General features: G+C 47.7%; 1 protein-coding gene across 1 annotated transcript in view; it reads right to left on the bottom strand.

Annotated features, from left to right (window-relative positions):
* Positions 1-23,484, bottom strand: part of LOC119382391 (F-box only protein 6) — a gene marked incomplete at its 5' end in the record, with an annotated part of 60,582 nt that extends 37,098 nt beyond the window's left edge. The window contains 2 exon segments of the mRNA XM_037650085.2: positions 12,714-12,840; positions 23,395-23,484. Coding sequence (XP_037506013.1) covers positions 12,714-12,840; positions 23,395-23,484 — 217 coding nt within the window.
* Between the last annotated feature and the right edge of the window lie 687 nt (positions 23,485-24,171).

The raw sequence follows: 24,171 nt of genomic DNA, 5'->3' as shown, positions 1-24,171 counted from the left end.
GCCTACCTCTATGGCAGGCCCTTCAAAGTTGTCAGTGACCATCACGCCGTCTTGCACGATGGAGTCTGAGGCTTCAAGAATTCGACATTACCGTCGTGTACAAGTCCGGACGAAAACACTTTGAAGCCAACTGCCTGTCTCGTGCCCCCGTTGACGCGCCGCCGCAAGACAACGACGATGACTGCTTCCTTGGAACTATAAGTACCAACGACTTCGCCGAAAGGCAACGAGCCGACGCGGAACTCGGGGGGCCTTATGGAGTACCTCGAGTGCAAGACCGCCGTTGTTCTGAAGGTATTCAAGCGTGGACTGCCGTCGTTTTTCTTACGAAACTGCGTCCTCCTGAAGAAGGACTTCTCGACACTTCGAACCGACTACCTTCTTGTCGTGCCCTCATCATTGCAACCAGAAGTACTCCAGGCCCTACACGACGACCCGACGGCTGGACACCTCGGTGTTTCCCGCACGCTCGCCAGAATACAGGAAAAATACTACTGGCCACGCCTTGCTGCCGACGTCGCCCACTACGTTAAGACTTGCCGAGTTTGCCAGCGACAGAAGACACTGCCAACTAGGCCAGCGGGACTTCTGCAGCCAATCGAACCACCTCACCGGCCGTTCCAGCAAATCGGGATGGACCTACTGGGGCCGTTCCCGACGTCGACCTCCAGCAACAAATGGATAGTCGTGGCAACTGACTACCTCACCCGCTACGCCGAAACAAAGGCCTTGCCCAAAGGCAGTGCCACCGAGGTAGCCAAGTTCTTCGTGGAGAACATCGTCTTGCGTCATGGCGCCCCAGAGGTCCTCATCACAGACAGAGGTACCGCCTTTACAGCGGACCTAACTCAGGCAATCTTCAAATACAGCGAGACGAGCCACCGCCACACCACCGCCTACCACCCGCAGACCAATGGCCTCACTGAGCGTCTAAATAAGACCATCGCCGACATGCTGGCCATGTACGTCGACGTTGAGCACAAGACATGGGACGCCATCCTTCCGTACGTGACCTTCGCTTACAACACGGCCGTCCAAGAAACGACGCAGATGGCGCCGTACAAGTTGGTCTACGGAAGGAGCCCAGCGACGACGCTCGACGCCATGCTACCCAACGTCACCGACAAAGAAAATCTCAACGCTGCCGCTTACTTACAACGTGCCGAAGAAGCTCGACAGCTCGCCTGCCTGCGCATCAAGACCCAGCAGCACACCGACAGCCGTCGCTACAATCTTTGACGATGCTTCTTGGAGTACCAGCTCGGCGACCGTGTCTGGGTCTGGACGCCAATACGACGACGTGGACTGAGCGAGAAGCTCTTTCGACGATACTTCGGACCGTACAGGGTACTTCGACCTCTCGGCGCACTCGACTACGAGGTTGTTTCCGACGACATCACGAACTATCAGAGGCGCCGAGCTCAGCCTGAGGTGGTGCATGTGGTGCGTCTTAAACTATACTATGCTCGTTAACGCAGCTGAGGAATCTAAATTGCCGCGTGCGTTTCTTATTATCGCTTTTGCTGTATTCGGTTTTCGCCCACAAAGACTGTCAGCAACGCTCAGCGCAAACTGCGCCTCATTGTTCGAGAAGCTTCGCGATTGTTGTAGATCGTTTTGTTAAGATTGCGCGCAGGCCGCAAACAGCCTAGATTATTCCAGAGCTTGCGCGACCACCAGTGATAAGACTGGAATATTCGACGTCACATGTATAAATGCTGACGCACTTCACCACTTGTCAGTTGATCGTCGGTCGACGCTCTGTTCGTCGCTATCAGTGCATACCATGTGTATTGCTGTAAATTACCTTTTCGTTTCTCGGCCACAAGTTCGGCCAAATAAAGTGTTTCATCTTGGACACCTCGCCTGCGGTCTTTGTCGACATCACGACCATGTGACAGTATAAAAGACGATGGATTCTGCCGACAATCAAATTAGTCAACACCATGCTTGCCGCTATCATTGTACCTTGAGTTTATCTTGAGTGGGCGCAAGTTAGACCAACAAAAGAGTTTTGATCTGAAGCAGCTTCCATACTGCGTACTTCACCGTCACAACCATGTCACAGTATACATGAAATCTAATGGCAGCGAGAGCTCTATGGGGAACCAGCGCTGGAGTTTCCGCGGACAGGGTGCGCCGCCCTGCCGGGCACGGCCGGAAACACTCGGGCATACAAACAAATACGAGTGGCTGCTAACGTGAACCATGCCGCCGTGCGCGATCATCAAACGAGGAAAAAGAAGCGTCGAGACCGGCGGTATTGTATTCACAAATGCCACAATCAAAAATGTCTTTAATAACTGAAAAAAATAGTCCAGAGCATAGTTGACTCCCTTCGGCCTTGCTTTCCATCAATGCACACGGGTTGGCGCTCTGGAAAACATCCAAAAATCTTTTATTTGAAACTGGCCTTGAAAAAGTTAAAGAAAGCACATGACAGCTTAGGTTGCGTAAGCATCGCGCCGTACATTACACATACCGTATTTACTCAACTGTAACATGACCACGATTGTAATGTCAGGGGTGACATTTCATTACGTCCAGGAAGAAAAAATAGAATTTCGGTATTCGATTGTAACACGAGGACCGACTTTAAGTTGCAAGAATCTAGAAAAAAAAAAGCTCGCGTTACATTCCATCAAAACGGTATTATACGTCACTGTAACATGCACAGCTCTAGACCGGTTACAAATCCATGACCGCTAGGAAAACCGTGTTGTCTACGCATGTTCCATTGCTGATCACACACTGCATGTCAAACTCGGAACCACCACGAAGTCAATTACCACTATAAAAAACAAAAAGGTTCCTCAAAGGTTCCTATAAGAACCCTATAGGTTCCTCAAAGGCAGTTTTTTTAAGTATCAGGCTTAGACGATGGCCGATCGCAAGTTTGCAAACGGCCTGCAGACGATGGCAAGTCGACGTCGTTAAAGCACGAGACGTGACATGTTTGTAGTTCTGCTACCACCACTGATCTCCACTTTACACCAGCCTTTTTGCATTTATTTCACGCTTCACCGTAAGCTTCAAAAACGTTTTTTTAAAGACTGCGATACGAGCATTTAGTGGGCACATGCAAGCCGTTAAAAACACCGTAAAGCAAAGAGTGTAGCGAAACAGCTTCTGTAATATAGTACGAGAGCTGTAACTACAGATTACGTAAATGTGATATGCTCGCTCAAAACAGCTGTCACTCACTGGGCTGAATGTTCTCAGTGCTGCCTGAGGCACTAATTTTATTTCAAAGCGGGCGCACAACGAGCACACTGCATACACCGTCGAGCTTCGCTAGCGCAATTTGAACACACTTACCTGTAAGTTTACGTCGTACGGTGCTTGACACTTCGCTGAAAGGTCACAATCGCTGTCTCTGCGAAAAACAGCTTCTTCCACATCATAGACATACTTTGCATTGGACAACTTACGTCCTTTCGACAGCACACTCTTGCGAAGGTACCCGTCCGCACACATCACATCACTGAAACCGCAGCGGAGAATAATTGGTGGCATCGCTGTTCGCCCAATGCACCACAGTGCAGCGAAGTGTCCCGATCTTCGCTAGTCTTGCGTGTTCCAAAGTACCTACAAAACAATGCACATCAAGCAAAAGCCGCGGTAGTGTCGAATGACATTCAGCATGCGTTTGAACGTGCCACGAAGTATGTGAGGGCACATTGAAACGTGCCGTCGTTCGCCTCGCGGCGGCTCTGTATTACTAGATGTTTCTCAGCTGGCTCGCCAAGGCGGCGCATCTTGTAAATTTTAGGTGCGCCATCTAGGCAGCGCTGGCCACCTATTTCGGCCCATCAGCCATGAATGATGGCGTCATGGTGCGTAAGAAAATCCCAGCCAAGGATACCATCATGAGAAAATCAAGAAATGACAAATTTGATGGCAAATAGAATGTCCTCAATGACAACATGAATGGTGTGCGTGTCTCTAATGGGTGAATATGACTAGAGTTGGCTGTTCAGAGGGAAAATGCAGAGGAAAATTTTGAGGTAAGTGGCAAATATTTGTGTCCATTCAGATACAATGGCTTTGGCATACATTCTATCATGTTCGACTGGCAATGTCGAGGACTTCCGTATTTTGACAGCATTGCAGACCCTGCCTCGTGGGCTGTGACGATTACAGTGAACTCCCGTTAAGACGAATTCTTGCCTATGCCGAACAACAGAGAACCGTTCGTTTGGTTTCCCATAGACTCAATGCAAAAAAAATTCGCTTAAGATGAACCGCCCAACTGTACTCTTCTGTTAAGACGAACTTTCACGGTGATCGACAACGCTGGTGATTCTGCGAAACGAACACTGCAGTCTTGGTGGGGCATTAAGGCGACCGAGAGAAAGCAAGAGCGGAAAAAAAAAAGCGCTTCCCGGAGCGAAGGAAATCGCGACGCGGAAGGCGCCAGATCACGGCCGCTGGATGAAAAAGCGCACGGTACGGCCTGCCGTGTCGGGCGGCTTTCTATGGGAGAGCGCGTCGGCCCTAGTTGCAGTTGCAGCCGCTGCGGCGCGACGGGGCGGGGAAGGGAAACGGGTGCTGGCGGCTTCGTTGGGGCAGCAGCCGCAGCAATTAGTTGGTGATGGTCACAACAGCGATCTCACTCAGCTGTTCTAAGTGGTTTTTTCTATATCATCTATCGCAGTCATGACATATCGTGCATTGAATCCGTTTGCGTAATCTGGTTAAATAGCCACTTAAGTTTCCGTGTACGTGCCGGGCTCCTGGCACTTTTTTTCCAGGACTAACTTTTTGCTTTGTGTCTGAAAGAATATTCCACAATGCGCGTAGCAACATTATATGGCGCTGAATGTGTGAAAAAGTGGTTGTTATATTTATGTGCGTGCAATGAATGCATCGTTTGTTATATTAACATATTAATTTCCGTCACATTTCTTCAGCACCTTTGAGTTTTCTTAGCTTAAAATGCTTGACAGATATTTATTTGAAACATCTGACAATACACCGTCATGTTCATTATACACAGAAAGTGCATGTAAAAACATACGTTGAATCTTTTTCATGGTGTCTGATGCATGATACTGTGCTGAAAAGTAATTCAGCTTCGGATGCTTGATACTAGCGGATTCTTCAAATATAGTGACGCAGTCCTCGTAACTTTGTTGAAAAGGCTGCGGAATTATATATTCATTAGAAGTGGCTTGCAAATATTCATGACAGTTCTTAGCAGGGCAATGTCATCCAACTGATGTATATAAGGCCGAGTACTGGAGTGACTAATATCTCAAAGAATGAAGCTGACAATAATAGGCCACAACTGAAGTTTTCTTTAACTCAAGAAACAAAACCTTGAAATGACAGGCATCAACTCAGGCTATATATATATATATATATATATTCATGCGTCACGTTACAACTACATTCATATATATTCATGCGTCAAGTGACAACCACGTTTTCATATATTTGCACAAGTAATCTATATTAGCCTGCATAACCACGGCTGTTGTACGACAGTCGTGTACGTGCCTTTGTTGGAGCGAGCACGGGTGCCTTTATAGACAATATGTAATAGAAAAGATACAGTTGTAGATGACAGAACCACATGATGAAGACGGCCAGAAGACAAGCACGTTGGTGTGCAACGAAGATTCGCCAGTGCGAAGCTTCGTTGCGGCTAACATCAAAAGACCAAAGCGAAAGGTTTTATGGTCTGCGCAGACTGGAAGTAGACAGGGAAGCCAAAATTTGGGCTCGCAAGCCGGATGCATAACTAAAAAATAATAAAAAATAACGTAAAGAAGAAAACAGACGAGTATAAGGAAAGTGTTTCCTCCCCCACCCCCCCTTTTTTTGTTGTTGTTGAACGGTATAGCTGTCAAAAGCGACTCACCTTAAAGGACCCCTGACACCGAATTTGGAAACTCGAGATGCTTGTGTTGTTTGATAGTCCTGCATGCGGGGGCACTTCTGACCGATTATGAGTGACGAGCGTTGCCTTTAAGATATTTTAATTTGGTTTTAAAGTAAGCCTGAGTGCTCATCTGAATTTTGAACTCCTATCAACATAACCACTAGTATGACGTAGACGTAGGCCCCTTGTGACGTTGCAGAGGTAAAGCAAGTGTTGTCGACGTCACAGACAGAAATATGCGCGGTGCATGCACTGTGGTATATTGCGAAGCATGTTTGCTTTCCCACCTTCTCCTTCTTCGGTACGTGTCGGCAGGCAGCGTGAGCTCTCCGTGTGTGTGTTCTCCAACTGGCAGTTCAACAAGCGCGTGGCTGACGTCCCCCAATACTGAGCGCACGTTATCACACGTGCCCCGAGGCACGACCGCCACGGCGCGGCGCTAGTTTCTTATCCTCTTTCGGCGCGCATCTTGAACCTACACTAAAAATGACCACAATTAACGCTGCTAGGATTATTTAGACATCACGTTGGAGGATTTACGGTGTCATTCCGTGATTACAAGACACAGACCTACTTATTACAACATAAATGTCACAAAGAAGAAATCGGCTGTCAGGGGCCCTTTAACTTTGTCCCTGTGAGTGGCTCGCACCATCTCCCGCTAAAGGGGACCATGAGGCGATGCGAAGCCGGAGCACTTGCACGATCGCGTTCCGTTGGCGTTATTTGGGCATGCTACCGACCTCGCGTCGTGGAATGCGAAGAGGAACGCTACGCGCGTCTTGTCGTCTTCCCTCTAGCCTGGCCGTTAATTCTCACAGGGCAAGCGGGGAATGCGGTCAGCAGGCGTGCGAGAGGGGGCAGCATAGGAGAGGAGGGGGAGGGGACACGCATGCGCTGGTGCTCATCGCGGCGTTGCGCAGGAGAGAATTTCGGCATGTCTAGCCCGCGTTTCAGAGGAAGAGTGGAAAGGGGGAGGGGATAGGGGAAGTGGAGAGGGTATGCGTATGCGCAGTAAGGGTGGTCACGCCGCACACCACCACCACCACCACCACCACCGGATTGAACACCGCCTTAAGATACTTCGCATCTAAAACGCACTGATACTGCGCGCATGCAAAGTTTTATGGCATACTACTCAACAACGTATTCATCGTTTTGATAAGGACTCAAGGTGCAACTCGAGTGCCGATACAGTAGCGGCTACAGATTGTGAGCAAGAAATGTCAGCAATAATAATGATACAGAAGCTTTCATTTCATTTTAGCAGGATATTCGCACCGTACAGCCCCTCGGCCCTTTATTCTGTGTACAATATGTATGATGACATTTATAATAAACGAGTAGATTGTTTGCAAACTTAGCAAAATGAGCCACCTTAATAGCGCTTAGGTAGCTTCGCAACACTAAATTGTGTGTGTTCAGATACATATACTGCTGCTGCTGACATGTATACAAATACTTTAAATGATTATTTGTGTATTTGGAATGCAGAGCTTACGAGAAAATTAAGTAAGGCTTTAGACTTTGTCGTTTCCGGCGTAAGGAGGAGGATTCGTTTTCAACATAACAGAGTCTACGTCTACCTCTAGCGCATAACACATGCACAGCCCATCAGCTTACATGAATTACATGCTTCCTTAATAAACATTTAGGCAACAACAGCAATAAAAGCTGCCCAAGCTTCAAAAAAGAAAAGAAAAAGAGAAAGCTCACTAGTGTGCACTTATTTCCGGACGTATCCGTGCGCCTCAAGCGCTTTGTGTAGCGCGTTTCGCATGCTGCCGAGATGCGGCGGGATTCGCAATGGCGGCCGTCGTAGCAGACGACGCGCCTGTCCTCACCCTCAGTGGAGCGCGCGGGCATCAAGGCACCCTAACGCAGCGCCTCCTCTGTTTTATCAATGCGATGCGGCCGATTCAACGTAGAGGAGGTCATTCTGCCTTAAGAGGCAGAGAGATGGACCGTGAATTTATTTTTTTGGGGTATCAGTATAGATAAGGTATTAAGCCAACTTGAAACAAGGAAGTTTTTTCTTTCTTTTTTTTTTCTTCGAGCCTGGTGGCAGACATGTCACCGCCCCGTTATAAAGGGGACGCTCATAGCATCCATCCATCCATCGTTGGAGGCCTATTAACTCTATGACATTTTGTGGTCAGTTCGCGTTGGTTCGCGCAGGACCTGTGCGCGTTGTATGTTCCCAGTGAAGTGCAAATTGTGATGAGCCATTTTGATTACGGAAGTGCACGACAAGAGAAGGTTATTTTGTACACTGAATAGAGCTGCGTCGTGCCTTTTTCGTGTGCGCGAGGCTTGTGACCGTGAGTAGCGCAATGGGTTATCTTCAGCTACAACGGGTCGAAAACGAGAAATCTTCAGTTACAACGGGTCGAAAACGAGGAAATATCCGGACCTCGAAGAAAACCTTGCAGACTTTCATAAGCAACTCAGCGTATCATGACTTTGTCAAGGCAACAGCACGCGACCGAGGCGTATCCAGAATTGATCTTATCCAGCAAAACAGGCTCACAGAAGACAAGGAACTGCCAGGACAATAAATTTACATTATTGGAAGGAAAATTGTGATTCTCTCCCTCTCTCTCTTTTGTAATCGTCAATATAGGAGCGTGCTACAGTTTTATCATTAAAATGTGGTAGCAGTATCTTCATTAACTTTTTTATTTTTGAACCCGCGAAATCAGGTGCTCGTACGATTCGTGTAAATACTCTGCTTGAAGGCATAGTTTTTATCTAGATGAGCCAAATAAATGCTTTTTCTTGTCTTTTTGCCCCCATTGTAAGCCTACTGCAGTCAGTGTTTTCAAGCAACATATTTGGATGCACTTGGCATGTTAGCATCTCTCTTTTTTGGGGGCACTTCTGATAAGACGAACAGATGACCACGGTCCCTTCGAGTTCATCTCAACGGGAGTCTACTTATTTTTCCTCTGCTGGTATCGGTGACAGTGCATGACAGCATGGAGAAGGTGAATGGTGGGTAGTGGATATTGGGCATCATGTCAGTGACAAGGCCGATAGTGGGCCATAGCATGGACAGGAAGAACTTGCAATATGACTCCACGATGTGGTGCTAGGTGATTGTGCACGAATGCATTGGCGTAGCCACATGCAAAGCATATTGGCCGACCATCCCTATGTACACTGCCGATTAACTGTGGCAGATACCATCGAATTCATAGGATGCGGTGCATGGGGCAGCTGGTTAAATAGTTGCATGGCGAGCTGTAGTTGGGGCCTAGTCACAATGTCACCACAACGGAAAGGTGTGGTAGCCTCGTTACTCAAGGGAGTCGAGAGCCCCGCAGGTTCCGGCTTAGCGAGTCCGCCATCGCTTGCATACATGTTGCGCACCACTCTGCACACGTGCTCAGCATGCAAAGGCGTTGAGCGCCACATGGGAAATACACAAGTGTTATATCTCACAGGAGAACACTTTGTTGTCTTTGGCGGCACCACAGAACACAGAAAAACATTCGCTCCTGGGATGGAAAGGAAGCAAAGAGCTCCAGTAAGCGTGGGTGTGCCTCGATCCCCACAAAGCCACACCTTGAAAGAGCAGTTGGGGCTCGGCTCCGACTTTGACGCATCCAACCGGTGCAGGCGCAGGAACATGTTGGTGGTGTTTGGGCTAAACGTGAGCAATTTCTTACTCAATAGCATAACTGAGCGAAGGAACAAAACTTGATGTGGGCTGTTGGACATGTTGCAGCTAAGCAAAGGCCATCAAGGAGGGTTGACAGGCAACTTTCTCACACACAAACGCCTTCATTCCTGCTAGCAATGCTGGTCGGTCGAAAATGGCAGCAAGCTGTTCTTTGCACAATGAAGAACGACAGGCCGATGAATGCTGTCAGCACAGGTCTTGGTAACTTTGGCACAGTGTAATGATTTCTGTTACTGCTTCATGGCAGGTGCTATGTTCTGTGCCACTGCATTTTTGCAAGCAGCATGTTGAACGCATCGTCTTCCCTTGATAACATTCCCAATTTAGTCAGACTCCAACTGACTTTCTTGCATAGGTCGACAAAGTCCTCAGTGTAGCTTATGAATAATTCACTGGGCTGCTGCGCTCATTCCCTCAAATGCTGCCTTACACGCAGCACAGAAGGGCAGCTGAACACTTCGGAAAAAGAGGTCTTGAGTACGGCCCACATTTCATGGCTGTTGTACCAGAGGCTGGCCACCAGTCACGATGTAAAAGAGCACCCTGCTCAGTTTTGTGGCTTCATGCCTGTACACTTACCATAATATACATCGTAGGCCAGCCCTCCATGTCAGTGTTAACCATTCCAGTGAAGATGGCAGGGTCCCTGTGGCAAGGCACACTGGAGTACATGGTTGATACAGTAGGAGGCATTCAGTGGGACAAGTCTTCCGGCACAGATGTGAGGGCGCAGCACCCTCCACCATTTGTAGAGGTGTTCATTCGATGCAATTCAGAGCAGTGCAGCAGAGACCGTCAAAACAGGTCACTGCTTCCAAGCACAAGCAGCAATCTTGAGCAAAGCACTGGTGATGATGATTTGGTAGCATTCTTTTTCCTTGCTACACATGCCAAAATGTATAAAGACGGAAGCTGTACATCATTTCCACAGATAAGGAAAGAACAGGCCGAACAAAAAATGTGTGCAACTTGTACTAGTGGTGCAAATGCAGGAACCAACAGCGGTGCTAGTGTTCGACCTAGCTGCTTCTAAGTTTTTGCTAGTAATTGCAAGCTTTTGCTAGAGATGCTAAGTTTTTGCTAGTAGCGCTAAGTATGGCTAGGCTTGGCTATTCTTCTAGGGTTTCGGCCGGTTCCCCACGCTACGCCGGTGCTATGTAGCTTTGGCGGAAAATGTCACTTGATTAACTAGCTGTTGCATGGTTTTGGCGGGAATATGTCACGACCTGCCATTATGTGATTTTTGTCACAGGATTAGTTGTTACGTATGTTACGCAATTTTAGTCACGTGACTAGTTAGTACGTGATGTTACATTATTTTTAGTCATGTGACAAGCTGTTATGTGATTTTAGTCATGTGACTAGTTATGTGTTTCAGTCACGCGACAAGTTATGTGATGTTATGCCATTTTAGTCACGTGACTACCTGTTACGTGATTTTAGTGATGTGATTAGTTGTTACGTGATGCTACATGTTACGCGACTACCGTAAGGTCTCGAGCAAGAACCCCCCCCCCTACGATGAAGGATAATCCAACAAGATTTGGAGGGGGGGCCCTTGCATGGTCGCGGATCAAAATTCAGGGTGACGGCAAAAAAGCTGCAAAGAATAAAGAATGCACACCCATGCTTCTTCTAACGAGATGCTTCATTGAATATGCATGCATTCACTGTTTTTATTCGCCCTCGTTAGGCGAATAAAGGCCAAACCCCATATACGCAAAAGTGCACGAGACAGCGAGGAGCGACGCGACGTAGATTGCCTTCGCGCAAGCGGTCGCTTGGATGGGCAAACCCCATTCACGCGACGGCTTCGGCGAGTGATCTCTACTGTTGCTGGCATGAGGGCGTTTACTCATACCAAAAGTGGCCCGTCTTCAGCGGTATGCAATGCAAAATACGATGTTTAGTTGCATAATGGTACATAATGTTTATCATTGTCTTGCAGCATTTTTTTCGATCCCATCACTGCTGCTACGTGCTGCCAAGCCGCGTCACAGACGGCGTGGGACTTGTAGTTCCCGTCCCTGAGGTCTCGTAACGCATGTTCGCGTTCAACAACGTCAACGTTGCGCTTGTCGCCGTTGGCCATGTTGATGAACATGTTGATGAATGTTATTGTTGATGCGCGTCGATAAGAAAGTGGCGGCGATCAGCAATACGTCACTGATGCATCTTGTTCCGGTGTTTTGCTATTGGCTGTTTGAGCACAGCACTTCCGGGCGACGAGTGACGGATTCCATATCTGAAAAACCGAGCGATCACGCGAAATCGACCACGCGACACGTCGCGCGAACGGCTTGTTTCGTCGCTCATAGCATCGCTCGTCACTGTCGCGTGCATTTCCACGCACATGGGGTTTGGCCTTAAAAACCGTGAATGACACAGTGAAATGGTGGGAGGAGAGAAGGGGTTGTACATTTCAAATCTCCCGAAAAAGGGAGGGGGGGCACTTGCTCGGGATTTTACAGTAGTTGTCAAGTGATTCTTAGTCACGTGACTAGTTGTTCGGTGATGTTACGTGGTTTTAGTCCCACGACTAGATGTTACATGATCTTTAGTCACCTTACTAGTTACGTGATTTTAGTCCCTTGACTAGTCGTTCCGTGATGTTATGCGATTCGTAGTTGTGTGACTAGTTACTACGTGATTTTACGTGATTTTAGTCCCGTGACTAGTCGTTATGTGATGTCACGTGATTTTTAGTCCCGTAACAGACTTGCCAATCACAGTTATTGCATTCCGCGGACGTACGAATCGGAGCACGTGTTGCGGAAACGAAGCAGGATATGAAGAAGAGGACAAAGCGAGCGCGTGCCAGTTCGTGATGATGAGAATTTCAGTTTGCACTACCCGGTGCGAAGAAAAGCTTTAAACAGCTCTGCTGTTGAAACAACATGCCCAGAATGTAGTTCATGCATCGAATGACCAGTGGAGAAATGTAACCAGTCCAAAACACACTGCGCACACACAATGAATGTGCTACATGAAGTCTCAAAGTTATCAGTGACGTCTAAGTCAGCCCAAGCAGAAAAACACTGCATGCACTGTGTCATATTCACTCACAGAAACAGCAAATTAACTTAAGCCAGTGCAAAAGTGCAAGCATTGTCAAGGTTAAATGCAGTTCCAGTCACTCACCATTCCGAGACTTCAATGTGTGGCTTGAAGTTGTCCATTATTTCAGGAAGAACGCCCTCATTCACAAGACTGATGACTTGCTCCTTCATGCATGGTCCATACGAAGTTGAAAAACATCCCTGTTTATCTGTAGGAAGAAAACAACATAGGTCTTCAATTCGCTTAAAACACAATGCACAAATGTGCGTCATCTCAAATGTCCAAATGTGCAATCACATCTCTAGCTTATCCCTATTTCACAAAATATATCTCTCAATCAGACACCTTAAATCTTACCACCAGCCCGTATGTCTCGTCGTACAGGACATTCCCTATATGCTGCTCACCCCTCAAATCCGTACTCTCACCTTTTCGTCTTCTTTTTCCGCGCACCATTGTAGACTGGAACGGTCTTCCCTACATCATAGTCGCCATCACCAACCCACATGCTTTTATTGACGCTGCAAGAGCTCACTACTCATCCTGAACCGCCAGTGTGTAATCGTCCTTGTATATCCACTCCTTGTGTATACCCCTGCAGTGGGGTCCTTAAGATAATAAAATGAAATATGAAGTGATGATGACATTGCAGAAAGAGCACCAAAATTAATTTGCATCAAGTAGCGCACAAAGCAGTGTGGTTTTACTGCTACCATGCAAGGCAACAAACATACTCTGAGCACACTCCACACGATCCATGTTTGCATTTCGCATGGTAAACGTAGTCCATACCATACCAGTCATGCAGACAAGCAACGCTTTCCACCACATTGCCTAGATTCACTGAATGAAAACTGTAAAGTCACTATGAAATAAGCGAGTCATGCTTCGTTCACTGGCTGCTACATCGGTGTATTATGCATACATAAGTCAACGTTGTCAACAAAGAACTTGCACCCAGCAGCATGTGTGGTTGCCCCCTTGTTCCAGAACTATTTTGTTCTGTATGAGCATAAAGACAATGGAATCTGCAGCCGGGCTTCAAGTACATTAGCACTCTGCTATGAGGAAGAACTTGTTGCTGACTGCTGCCCCACTCTTTATGAAGCGATTTTCCAGTGAAAAATTGCCGACCCGTTGCTCCATGTCTTCCTCGAGGCTGGCAGCCAGGGTGGAGCCACCGATCAAGTTGGCATCAAGCAGCCCACGAGATGCGGCAAATACAGGCAAGGAGCACAGTTCAATTGGGCCTCGACTGCTACCGACACATTGAAATTGCAGCACTGGTGGCCGCTTGCTTTTTGTTGCATGTGTGCTCAGTTCCCTTTATGTGGGTTTAGTTTGTGCATGCTTGTCATTCGTCTTGTTGAGCTTCCATGCATCCCCGCTCATATTTTACAGCACAATGGATTATCAGATGGAGTGCAGTCGCATGGTGCAGATGGAGAGCTGTGCACCACCGATTTGAAGCAGCACAATTCTAATGTGAAGAAAGGAAACGTTAGGTGCAGTGCTATGGCTGAGCATGCCGCTTCAGGGAGAGACACAATCGACTGAGGGAAGGCACACATTCTCGCTACAGAAAAAGTGCGATTATGATGCCCGAGTTGCTCATGATTTAGACTACTCTGCACACTCTGAACAGGAGCGATGGCAATCTGCCTTCAGTGTATGTGCCTTGCCTGCATCATATTTGCAAGCCTATTTAAGCAAACTGCTTGAACATATTTTTTCATTGTAGTTGTGAACAAGGCTCCCACGTGGAAGCCAGAACATCATTTTTTCATTGAATTCATGCTTTGGTCAGAGTAGTGCCCCTGGTTTTTAGATGCAAGTATCTCTTGCTCGGGGGTATGTCACGCGGCGTAGTAGTCCGCACTCACACTACGCAGGCGCAACGCTCCTCCTTCCCTCTCTCCAACAGCTGCGTGTTACTCTCTCCACTTCTCTACCAGCACCTGCTTGCGCTTCTCCTGCGTTCTCGCTTCTGCTCTCACGGCGCATACGCTACTCTCCTCCTCTCGTCTCCTCTCCTTCAAGTGGTAGAGCGCTGCGCGCATTCAGTCCAGCGCTTGCCTCAGTTGGCTCCTCTGAAATGCGGGCTCGACATGCCGAAATTCTCTCCTGCACAGCGCCATGATGAGGGCCAGCGCATCTGACCCTCACTGCGGCACCTCTCCTAACCTAAAACCTAAACTCTCTCCTCTCCTACGCTGCCTCTCTCTCGTGCGCCTGTCAACCGCGTTCCCCGCACGCCCTGTGAGAATGGGCCTTTTTCATGAGAGTAGTCTGCGCATGCGCGTCAGCGGTGACGACACGCGCGCCATGTTTTTTGAGGGTCACAGCGTGGCGACAGGAGCGAACTGAGCGTCACCTGGAGTGGCAGATTTGCAAAATTTTCCGAAAAATGCCAGGCCTCAGAGAATGTCTACCGGCACGCAGCGGGCAAGTTCGGAGGCCATGGACCCCCAGTTCTGATTTCAGCGATCTCCACTAGAGGCGCTGTTCAGACCTGAAAAAGGCCCATTAACGGCAAGGCTAGAGGGAAGACACGACACGCGTAGTGTTCCTCTTCGCGTTCCACGACGCGAGGTCGGTAGCATGCCCAGCGAACGTCAACAAAACGCGATCGTGCAAGTGCTCCGGCTTCACATCGCCTCATGGTCCCCTTTAGCAGGAGATGGTGTAATTTTTTTATAACTTTCACCATGTTTCATCCAAACCAGAATGACAAACCTTAAAGGGGCCCACTATTCAAGCCCCCAGTTTTTACTTGCGGGTTGCATAGGCTGAAGGATGGAAAGAATAATGCAGCAAGAACGGCAGCGACAGGGGCACACAGGCCAAAGTTATTCAGCCTAGAATATTCAAAATACAAGAAAAAAAATGCCTACCCTCAACTCAATTTTTGTGGGGTCACATGACCACATTTCACTTGCCACTGGCATTGCAAGGTGCCGGCAGTGAAATGAGCTGAAAGGTTCGATGTAGGGGAAGCTTGCACATCATTCTTGCCTGTTCCATCCAGCACAGCGATCACACCATTACTGCAGTAACAAACACCCCACATCCAAGAATAAGAATAAGGGTGAGAATAACATTGCGTCAAGGTGAAAAACATTCACCTTTTGAATAGTACCACAACACTCGCGAGTGCACAACACGTACAAAACGAGGCTGCTCAGGAAGGTACACAGGCAAGAAGAAAAGCTTCTGCATAATGACTGCTTGCTGGGCTAGTTGGTTCATTGCAACATATGTAACAGCGCTCAAAACTGAAAAGGACGAAGAGTGTAAAGAGTGCTGTTTATACTCTATCTCTGTCTTCGTCCTTTCCAGAGTTGTGCACTGTTACATATGTCACATAATGACAAACTTCACGTGCACACTTTTCTATGCTCGGAGGCCACAGGCTAAAAAACAAGCAGTGCCCCCCCTTACTGTGCTTTCGAGTTGCACAGCTCCTCCCTCCCTCTCTCTCGCTTTTTTTTTCGACACTATCAGCTTACATCAGTATAAAGCATACAGCAAATAAAACAGATTCCTCGAACTCACAGTCTCGAACTCAAAGAGGGGATACTTGCGCCACTTCAACCACAATCAGGAGTGTACTGCATGTGCAAAACAAGGCGGCTCGCAAGCGTACACAAGCAAGGGAAGCGAGAGAAGACTTTCGTATGGACATCCGACCCGTACAAGCAAAAAGCCAGAGACAAAATAGCAGCCAGCACCTCTATCGTGTTTTGTAGCTGTAGTGATCTTTTCTGTTGCGATGGCTATTTGGCATTGAAAGAAAAAGCATGGAAAAGAAAAACAAAACCCAATTATAATCTCTGTTTAAATACAATGCTGTGATAACTTCTAACGTTACATTTATCCAGTAGTAAGCCTGCAGTCTTTGCCATCATTTCCAACTGCAGTAGTTTGGACGAGCACCACTACATGTGGATGCAATTAGCAACAACATAGTGACTTCACTGTGTAATTAAAATACTAAATCTATTGATATCAGTGCTTTGATCTATGCTAAACTTATCCCCAGCCATAAGTCTACTCAACCCACAAATAAAAAGTAAGTGCCTCAAAAGTCTTCAAGGGCACTCGTATGTCTCCTTGTGTTGCACTGTTGTTTATGATGATGAACAACCAACTAGCCCGAATTAGGCACCTTCAAACTTCACTGCTGATTTGTTTTTGAAAGTCAGGTGCAAGGACACAGATTTAACACAACAGACCAGACAACGCAAATGCCAACTACCAACTGAAAGGATGCACACAATTGGAAAAAAAAGTAGACACAAACTTATCTGCACATGCTCAGGTATGGTAAAGCTACCTGCAAATCAGGACCATATGCAGGTCTATGTAAACATCAATGTAACCGTCTGTAACTTCTTCCTTATGCAAGTTAATAAAAAACTGGCCCACATATGCGCTTCCACTAAAACTGATATTATCATCATTAGCTTGACTACATCCACTGCAGGGCAAAGGCCTCTGCCATATTTCTCCCATTGTCATATTCTACAACTCTGATTGGCCGGAAGGGCTGCTATGGCCTCTTGGATTGGCTTAAAATGCCGCCATTACGAAATTTGACAATACTGCAGAAATATTACAGTGTCAAAAATACTACCCCCAGTCCTCAGCTATACTTGGAGACAGCTCATTCTGACAGTGCGGCGAAGGCTATGGAGGCAGGGCTTCCACCCATTCGTGTTACGCCGCTATAGTATGGCAGCTGTTTGCAATTCCATTTTTGGTTTTGCTTGCTTGCAGCATTAAGGAGCTTAGAAAAACACATACATGTGTGGGAGAGAGACATTCCAATTGTTCCCTGTGTCATATTTCGAGTACATTTTTCTTGGATGGTGAGGTTGTGGCCACTCATGGACCAACACATGTTGGGGACGCCATGTTTACTGGAAGAAAACGAGGTGCTGCCTAGGAGTGTTATTTTACCTGCGACTTCCGATAACCGCTCTAGTTCCATAGTAAGTAAAGCAGAATTTATTTAAGCAAGGCAAATGAGAAAATTATTCACAAAATTAGGTACTAATTCTTGGGGTACTGGCCGGCATGCATTTTGGTTCTGCAGATTCCACAGCAGTGCAACAAAAGATGTCCTCGAGTAGAGCTGTGACCACATTAGCTCTTAGTCTCACCTGCCCATCTGCCACCTGCTGCCATGCTCGCTGTCTGTCGAAATCCAGTCTGTTACCATTAATGACCATCAGTCATCTACCGCTTCTCACTACGTGCCCATTTCTCCCCCTTGATTTCGACTAAGATGTCACTATTGATATGCCAAGCCTCAATCATTAGACCCGTTTCTTCATTCTTGTGCCTCTATAAAACTGCGCAACCACTGAATTTTGGCGCATATTTACAATCTCGAGAATGCAACAAAATATCAGATGACGATCTTTTGGCTAACGAACTTTTACAATCAATTAACCTCTGGTTAACACAATGGCCTGTGTGGCCTATGTAGAAGCTGCTAGAACTTCATGCACTACATCATGTGGAGATAGGTTTGCACGAGTGTTACCCCACGAGCACAACTGGGAAGGGACTCGACGCTGCTTCACCGTTGCCGCACACAAAGATGCTACAGCAGAGTTCATTGACTCTCTGACATGGCGTAGAAAGGGCACTCGAGCCAGGGTACCAACAAACACGGATTTATTAACCCAAGATGCAGCACAGTGTGACAATCACAGGATTTCGGGCTGTACAGGGTAACTCCGCAAAACCGATCAAGCACACTTGCCTGCGGCGTTGCGGCTATCACTCAAAGGGCACCACCAAACGCGCGAACAAGGTGTCACCTGCAAAGGCAGCACATAACTCTCCCGTTGCATGCGTTCGAGCATCTTGCATGGCGAGCAAGTGCCAGACAGAAGCGAGCTCAGGTAGAGAGGGGGCTGTCACTGGCGGCCAGTGAAGACGGGCATAGCACAGTGACATATGCCAGCGTGCCGCGCGATGAGTGGCGCCCGGACGTCTCCACACCGGGAATGGGCGAAGCATGGCTTGCACCGGACAATAAGGCCTGCTGTCGTAGCCCTGGATGCCACGTCGCCATTTAGCGTCAGTTCTCGGCGATCGAGCCGTGCGGTGCCAGCACAACGCGGTAGCTGGGGACGAGGTGCCAAAGGTGAAGGCGCTCTCGATCCCCACAACCAGTATGTCAGTCGGTAAATTTATTGCTGTGCTTTATGAAACAAATGCGTGCCTTTTGTCTTCAACCTGCTCATTCTGTCTTCACACGGCAGTGCATAGCTTCCTTAGCTTATCAACAGCCATAAAAACAAGATTGACACTATATCTATTTCCTACTCCATTCTTGTCATTATTGCTTTCTGCAACCATGTTCAGACTTGACAAAATAAAGAACCTTTTAAAGCATTCAGCAAAAGTGGCTACCAAAATACAAAGCAAGCTTTCTTTGCAAAGATAACATTTAAGTTGTATGTTTCGCCTGTTTGTGGCATGAATCCACAAGGAAATCCATACCAATTTCTCAAAAAGAAAAAGCTTGCACTAGTGGTGCAAAGCTGCAGTGAAACTTGTGGTCGTCCTAGATTGTTAGCAAGGTATTAGTTAGCGTGGTCCTGATTAGCATTATAGTAACACAATATTATTAGAAGGTCCTAGTTAGCAAGGTCCTCTTTCTGTTCCTGTCAGTTTCGCTCTTTTTCTCTCTCTCTGTTTCTTTCTCTTTCTGTTCCATTTGTCTGTTCTGTGCTTTCCTTTTGCTTTCTTCAGAAAGCACACGCATTGAACAAACGCCTACATTGCACCTCCATGGTGTCAACCTTAGTGGGTGCGCTGGCCACAGACCTCATTCTCTGCCAAATTTATAGGCGACATAAAAAAATGTTCTCGAACGTACGTTGACAAGAGCAGACTGTCTTTATTCGTAGTCAATCCTAAGATGAAGAAGAGGACAAAGAGAGCGCACGCTGGCCGAGTTATTGCGTTGCACGCAGCTGTGCCTGGAAGGCCGTTCATGATGATGACAGTTTTCTGGCCACACAACGAAACACTTTTAACCAAGAAGAACTAAGGTCCCGCAAAAGGCTTAAACTATCAAGCTTTTAACAGCTCTGCTGTTAAAAGCTTCTTAGTTGCCGAGGAATTCGTCCTGGACTGGGAATTGCACTGAGGACCAATGCCTTTCCAGAGCGATCACTCTATGAATTGAGCTAATCAGGAAGCTAGCAATTGGCAGTGCGAGGGGGCATTAATCGACAACTCGAAGCTCATGGACACTTATAACTGCAATCAGCGGCTTGTGCTTATGGCATAGCACGAAGCCTTGTGGCTTGTGGGATTCCGCAGAACTGATTTGCAGCAACCTGTGTCCATGCGCTTCCAGCCCTCGTGCTCCCTTCCTGGTTAGCTCAATTCGTAGAGCGAGCACAGCGGAAAGGCGTTGGTCCCGGGTTCGATCCCCGGATCAGGATGAATTTTCTGGCAACTCAGTATGAATTTCTTGTGCCTTATTTGTGCTACAAATGGCCGGTCACCAATTTCTGTCTCTTAATTCTTACACCACCTTCACGTGTTTGTATGTTTCTCTTGTGTTTGCAAGCCCCAGCCTTCTTTCACTACAAATCCCTAAAAACTAGCTCAACTTCCTGTAGTTCAAGCTGCAGTAAGTAAAGCAATTTATTCTTTTCACCCAAGAGACTGTGACTGTCGTACTGTGCTGCATCTTGGGTTAATAAACCCGTGTTTGTTGACAACCTGCCTCAAGTGCATTTGACTGTGCCGTGACGGAGAGTCGACGAACCCGGCTGTAGCGTCTTTGTTCGCTGCGGCAGTGGAGAACGTCGCGTCCCTTCCCGGTCGCCTCGTAGGGTAAGCTTCGTGCAAAACCTATCTCCACACATTCTATACCTGGTTCGGGTACATTGCGGCCTTCAACGACCCTGCCGTTGCCGCCGGTACGGGTACAAAGGATCAAACATCAGCGGTGAACTTTCGAAAAAGAATACCTCTTCTGCTCTAAAGACAATGCTCTCATGTTCAAGCGGTCCCACCGGTCAGCGGGGGAGCGTGGCGTCCGGTAATCGGCATGGCACCGGATTGCGAAAATGGCAGTCCGTGACAGACACACGACTTTTCTGTAAAGGGTCCTTCAGAGCAACGAAATGGGCTTACTGTGAAGGGCCCTTCATTTTTGGCCCGCATTTGAGGGGCAGTAGTTAAAAAGATGAAGAATACTGTCAAAAACGACTCCCCGCTCTCCATACAGGGGCAAGAGAATGAAACGCCCCGGACAGCTGTCAAAGATGACCGCCCCCTTTTTGGGCCCTCCGCTAGCACAATATATACCTTTCAGTTCAAGACGTCCCCACCGCAACGGTGCATTCACAATACCTCCTCTATAGCTTAATCCTGAGCGTCCGGATAGTCAACAATAGTTACCCATTCGCGGTAGCACGGTTCAGCGTGGGAGAGCGGAGCCCGTTAATGAGCGTGTCACTGCATCGCAAAATGGCAATCCATGGCACCATGCCTCTTTTTGCGGGGTATTTCCGACAGTCATGCGCTGCGCAGCCAGCATGGCATCCAGTTACAGGGCCGCCATGGTCGTAGTGAGGACAGCCAGCCCAAATCAGCAATGTTCGCACCGAAGTGTCTTTTCGACCATGGAAAGGAATTCTAGAAAAAATCCAGATAATTTCCGGCACAGGTGGCCGTTTTGGTCGGCGGTACATGACAGTGCGAAAATATTTCAGTGGGGGGGGGGGGGGGGGGGGGCTGTAGCCCGGTCAGCCCCCCTGGCTATGCTACTGAGCACAGAGTCAGGAAAGAATTGTCGCCATGATACAGTGACAGTGTTTTCTGCAAGTGCTGAAGCTCATAATGTGTTGGAAACATTTTAAAAAGTACATGTTACTGTGCACACTGAACATTTTTTTTTACAGCAAGTATGCTAGCCAAACCTGCATTCCAGGAAATATGCTTTATGTAATATTTACACCCTCCCCAAGGGCATTACAAAGGAGAGCTGTAGCATGTGGGGGTGCTATATCATCCCTGTATTGACGACTGCGGTAACTTGGGCGCGACCGCTGTGTTTGGAGCGCACGTGCTTGGCATAAGTGGACACGTTCGTCCAAGGTCAGGGATGCGCTGTCTGTAACCCGAGTTTAGCGCGGTGGCGCCGGCATTGCCGCCGCGAATTTAGGCCGGCGGATAGAAAGGATTGATTCTCTCTTTTGGGGTGTGGCAGCGCGCGCGGATGGATGACGGCCGAGGGGTTCGTGGGGGACGGTACCGCGGCTCGCTTCCCTCGGGCCCTCGTGGTGAGTCGTGCATCTGCGGCGCCGCCTTCGCGTTTGTATTGTATTATGTTGTCTTATTGTGTCTCGAGTATGTGATATGTTTTCCCAGTATTCATTGTTAGCGTGTTACGTATTCATTGTCAGCGTATAAGTTAGCGTGTACGTGTTGCGTGTAGTTAGCGTGTACGTGTTCTGTGCTTCGCTCTCCCAGGATGCGGACCATGTGACTCTCGTACCGACACTCAACGACCTTCTTAAAATAAAAATGAACCGCCTGCGAACAAATAAAACTTAGCGTGCCGACAAGTTCGAACACGCCACAGCAACTGATCTCATCGCGCTCTCCAAAAAGCACGCCGCCGACGCTAGGGATGAAAATCCCCTTCTAGGCTTACTTTACCCGGCTCACACAAATGTTGCCCCAAACCGCGAAAACTGTCGTCCGATGCCCCAAGAGCGCCACGTTGGGAAGCCAGTGTGGGGTCTGATGCGATATAACCGCCGCCGCCCCCGGAACACACGGACACAGTTCGCGCGGTCGTGCAACAAACATGTAGACGTTTATTAAAACACTTTAAAACATATATGGCGAGCTCGCCGGCCGAATTAGTAAACATAACACGCGAAAACTTACACGTAACACGTAAGTAACACGCTGAACTTATGCGCTGACAATGAATACTGGGAAACATATAACGCACACTCAAGACAGTATAAGACATACAGTACAATATAACATAAGACATACAATAAGACATACAATAAGACAACATAATACAAATGCGGCGCCGCAGATGCACGACTCACCACGAGGGTCCGAGGGCAGCGAGCCGCGGTACCGTCCCCGGACCCACCGCGAGGAGACGTCCATCCGCGCGCGCAGCCACACCCCAAAAAATGAGATTCACTCCTGTTTCTATGCACCGGCCTAAATTCGCGGCGGCGATGCCGGCGCCACCGCGCTAAACTCAAGTTACAGCGCCAGCGCATCACTGACCTTGCACGAACGCCTCGGCTTACGCCAAGCACGTGCGTTCCAAACACAGCGGCCGCGCCCAAGTTGCGGCAGTCGCCAATACAGGGGTGATATAGCACCCCCACAAGCATAGAGAGAACAACAATTGACATTCCTGGATATACTACGGTAGCTAATCAGTCAAAACAACCAACAATGTTTTGCATCAAGTTCTTGGTTATAAAATGTTAGCTAATGATTAACGAAAGCAAACAGGAAAGGTGGTTCCAATCCTTTGAGGTCCAAGGGACAAACGAACCAGAGCCTGTTTTAGTGAAACAAATGCCGACTTTATCACTGTGGTCAGGGTGTGCACAAATAAAAGTGGGTCTGAAAAGTAGGTTGTGTCAGAGCTGTGAGATGTATGTTTTATGAAGCAAAGACAGCAACAGCACCTTTGCCCTGTACTTTGTGACAGTCGCCGAACAATGTTAATGAGGCTTACCTAAAGGCAAGGGGTCAGCACCCTTTGGCGTTTCTTCATACTTCCATCCATCACCACCATTTTCTATTATTCGCCACGAGGTAAATGCACCTTAAAAAATAGAAAAGAAAAAGACACCGGGCCGTCAGCACTAATATAAATACAGCATTTGATAAATAGAATAAATACAGGTGTTCAAATTTTCTGCTTGCTTTTTGCCCTCGGCGCATGCAGTTACATCAAATAAGCTGGATTCATTTAACATATCTGAGCTTATGTAGCAAAGGGAATGATCAGACAAACTAAATGGTGCAAGCTGGTTTTCCAAATGTGAGCTGAAGAAGTGCAGCCAAAAAAAGGCATTCAGCTGCATGGACAGCAGGCAAGTGCCAATGCTGTATTGCTTTTCCATGTTCTCTAGTATGCTTCAGCATTCCTTGACATGTATATGTTGCTGTGCAAGGTCAGTTGGTTCCACAACCACACATTAGAGCTCACTGCCACACAGCAACAGGAACGTATGTGCTATCACATTCCTTCTGCATTAAAAGGCTGTTAAAAGCTGAATATCAATACGTGGCCACCTTTACCAACAGCAGGATAACAAGACTACATGGGCTCAGACAAACTTGACTCCTGCCACAAAAGTGCAAGTAATGAGCATGGTTCCTACAGTGCGCAGCATTGTTGCTGTCCACATGAAGTGTGTCACCAAAAACACTGTTCTGCTGAGCAAGTGTACCCTGACAGGACCAGAGTGCAGAAGCGACCATTCTCATTAAGGGAATTCATCTACTA

The sequence above is a fragment of the Rhipicephalus sanguineus genome, chromosome 2, assembly GCF_013339695.2.
Source record: "Rhipicephalus sanguineus isolate Rsan-2018 chromosome 2, BIME_Rsan_1.4, whole genome shotgun sequence".
NCBI classification, from domain to species: Eukaryota; Metazoa; Arthropoda; class Arachnida; order Ixodida; family Ixodidae; genus Rhipicephalus; species Rhipicephalus sanguineus.
This window is presented reverse-complemented; position numbering and strand designations above follow the sequence as displayed.